Source organism: Lactuca sativa, chromosome 4, assembly GCF_002870075.4.
Source record: "Lactuca sativa cultivar Salinas chromosome 4, Lsat_Salinas_v11, whole genome shotgun sequence".
Lineage (NCBI taxonomy): Eukaryota > Viridiplantae > Streptophyta > Magnoliopsida > Asterales > Asteraceae > Lactuca > Lactuca sativa.
The window spans coordinates 358,050,925-358,054,465 of NC_056626.2; the positions used below are offsets into that span (position 1 = coordinate 358,050,925).

Consider the following 3,541-nt stretch of genomic DNA (forward strand, 5'->3'; position numbering starts at 1 on the left):
GATCCTTGCATGTGGCCTCATTTAGCTTCCTATAGTCTATGCAAACTCGTCACCCGGTTACCGTCCTTGTTGGAATTAATTTGTTGTTTTCATTAGCTACTACCGTCATGCCTCCCTTCTTCGAAACTAGTTGGACCGGACTCACCCATGGGCTGTCGGAGATCGAATAAATGATTCCGGCATCTAGTAATTTCACTACCTCCTTTTTCACAACTTCTTGCATGTTCAGGTTGAGTCTTATTTAGCGTTGTACTACAGCTTTTGATCGGTCATATAAGTTGATTTTGTGGGAACAATAGGCTGGACTAATTCCCTTTATGTCAGTTGTCTTCCATGCTATAGCACCTTGCCTCTTCTTTAGTACACCCACAAGGCTCTCCTTCTCATGTTTGGCCAAATCAGCAGCTATAATTACAGGTTGTTGTTGGCCATCTTCAAGAAATGCGTATTCTAAGTGATCTGGTAGTGCCTTGAGCTCAGTTTTTGTGTTCTGTATGCTGAACACATCGAGTCCAGTAAGGGGACTCATCGAGTCCAGTAAGGGGACTCGTCGAGTCCAGTGTAATTTTCGTGACTGTACGGGGTTCTTCGAATGGACTCGCCGAGTCGGTTAAGGCTACTCGACGAGTCGTTTCTTCTGTACTTCTGATCAGATCGTCATACTCAGCTTCCTCGAGTAGTCTTTCTAACTCCATCAGGTCCCTTTCAGCAACAAACTCTTCTTCAAATGAAACGGTGGACTTGCTTGGCTTTTCTTCTTTCCAATCTTCCAACAATTCTTCCAACCTATCAATCGAAAACGCCGTGTCATCACTACTTCTTGCATGCTTCAAGGATTTATCAACTCCAAAAGTGACTGATTTGTCCCCTACCCGAAGGGTAAGTTTAGAATCTCTCATGTCGACGATAGCGCTTGCTGTATTGAGAAAAGGTCTTCCTAATATGACCGGGACTTGGGGATCCGCTTCCATATCTAGAACTATAAAGTCCACGGGGAACACGAACTTGTCCACCTTCACCAAAAGATCTTCACAAATTCCCCTAGGAAATGTAACCTTTTTGTTTGCTAGGTTGATTGACATACAAATGGGTCTTGGCTTGGGGAGATCTAACTTTTTGAAAAACGAATAAGGCATGAGATTTACACTTGCCCCTGAATCAGCTAGTGTATAAATGGTGGCCAAGTTTCCGAATTGACAGGGCAATGTTAAACTTCCCGGATCTCCTTTCTTCTTAGGAAGTTTGTTCATCATAGCAGCTGAACAGTTCTCGTTTAAGACCACCTTCTTCACTTCTTCCATCTTCCTTCTATTAGTTAGAAGCTCCTTGAGAAATTTGATGTATTTTGGCATTTGAGCAACTGCTTCTATGAATGGTATATTTATTTGAAGAGCCTTTATGTGTTCTAGAAACTTCTGGTAGTCTTCTTCATTCTTTTCTTGTCTAGCTCGGGCTGGATATGGCAGTGGAGGTTGATATGGATTAACAGGAGGTTTATTTTTCTGATCAGGTGTTGGACTCGTCGAGTCCATATCGTGGACTCGGCGAGTAGGGTCTGGGTTCAGCTGGTTCTGATCTTGATTCGGCCCTTCTTCCTCGTTCTCTTGCACCGGCTTCAGATCTTCATTCTGAATAGGGGCTAGAGGGGTTATAATGTTCCCACTCCTAGTTGTGAAAATGTTTATATGTGCGCCTTTCGGGTTACTTTCGGTATTTCTCGGAAGTCCACCCGGTCTTCTCTCATTCACTTGTTGTGCAAGTTGCCCTAGCTATTTTTCTATGTTGAGAATGGATTCTTGCTGATCTTTCATCATAAGTTGGTGTTCTCTCAACATATTTTGTTGATATTTAAGTGTAGCATCGGAATCATTTTGTCATTTCTCTGACGCAGCTATGAATCTTGTAAGCATCTCTTCCAAATCAGCTCTCCACAACCGGCTCCTCCTTTTGATAGAAACCCCGTTCTTTTTGCTTGCATTTCTCCTCCTTTGCTTTTTTGTACTCGTCGTACAAGAGCCATTCCTTCATTGGTTTTCTCCAGTTATCATCAAATCTGTCACCACTTAAATAGAATACTTGAGCCTTCTTGTTTCCATTTTCATCCAAGTCACAATCCTTAGTGAGGTGAGGTCCTCTACTATTCTCACATCCTACGCGAATAACATGGATTGTTTGATCCATCTTAGTCATCCTCCTATCTAAACTATCTAGTTTAGCCATCATTGCCGCCATGCCATCGTTAACCGTGTTCACTACCCCTTAGTTACTTTATTTCGTGGGCTGTGATATTCTCTAGAATGTTTAGAGAACTCCTCAATTAATTCCTTGATAATCGGGGGTGCCTTTTGTGTGAGGGGTCCTTTTGAGTTAAGGCACTGGGTTTCGTATACTGGTCAAGGAAACTCCTTAACTCGCAAGGACCTCTCCCATGCCCATGTAGTGATGGATCCGGGAGGGAGTGACTTGAGCCAATCTTTTGTAGCACCCTTGAATGTAACTGGAAGCATACAAGGCACCTGGGTTTCACGAGGCAAATTTGGAACATTAAAGTAATCGGCTACATCATTGACTTCATCCAAGTGTTTATAAGCATCTTTGTGGTATTTTCCGTAAAAGGGGATCTCCTTGAGTTGAGAAAGTATGTGACCCTTGAGCTCAAAAGTGGCAGTCACGGGAATTGAGGGTTGCACAAGTCCCGGGCCGGTATCATCTTGTATCCTCTTCTTCCATTCGCCCATGGGAACTTCATCGTTGTTCACCATGGTGTTGTCAAAGTCACCTTCTAGATCGATGTCTTCTCCAAATTCACTTTCTTCCTTTTCGGACTCATTCACGATGTCTTCCTTGATTGGGTCTTCGTTTGCCAAGGAAGAGGTGCGGGTTGCTCCTGATTTGCTGCTCTTTTTCTTGCTGAAAACGGACTTTAGATTCTTCAAAGGCGAGTTCTTTAAAGAAGTGGATTCTCCAACGGCTTTTCCATTGTTATTCTTTAGAGTGGACTCTGGGTCTTCAAGTGGAGGGACCAAAGGCGTATTGGATCCTCGGGTCATGTAACAACTGAAACCAAAGTAAGAAAAGCACGTAAAAAGAACTTGGCGAGTTCAAGGAAGAAACATAAAAAAATTTAATTAAATTAATAAAACAGAAAAGTATTAAATCAAATCCGAATAACTAAATTACCTAAAAACTAACTTTGTGAAAGATAAATCTCACACAAAGTATCGATAAAACTAGAAATTAGTGCTAATTTTTTTGAAACATTCCCCGACAACAGCGCCTAAAACTTGATGTGTGTTTACTCAACTAGTTTAAATCCTACTTTTAATTATAAATTGACACACAAAGGCAGTGGACCTATCAATTGTGGCAAAGCTAAATAAGTAGGGTATCGAACTCAGGGAACAGAAAATTAAAACTAAAAACTAGAATTAACTAAAAACAAGTAATAGAAAATAGGGGTTTCTCTAGTTTTGCAAGACTATAAACTTAACTGAAAGTTAACTACTTAACTAAAAGCTGAAAACACGTAAAAACAAACTAA

General features: G+C 41.3%; 1 protein-coding gene across 1 annotated transcript; it reads right to left on the minus strand.

Moving 5' to 3' along the window:
- Nucleotides 1–241: 241 nt before the first annotated feature.
- Nucleotides 242–1,532, minus strand: LOC111913024 (uncharacterized). Its single transcript, XM_023908744.1, has 2 exons — nucleotides 664–1,532; nucleotides 242–497 (listed from the first exon to the last, which is right to left on the minus strand). Exons 1-2 carry the CDS (start codon nucleotides 1,530–1,532, stop codon nucleotides 242–244), a joined length of 1,125 nt encoding a protein of 374 aa, XP_023764512.1.
- Nucleotides 1,533–3,541: the final 2,009 nt, after the last annotated feature.

Bases quoted from the DNA above. Each gene is read 5' to 3' on its own strand.
- LOC111913024 (XM_023908744.1), bottom strand. From the start codon at position 1,532: ATGGACTCGACGAGTCCAACACCTGATCAGAAAAATAAACCTCCTGTT. The intron at 498-663 runs GTATGACGATCT...CGATGTGTTCAG, and splicing joins AGACTACTCGAGGAAGCTGA to CATACAGAACACAAAAACTG.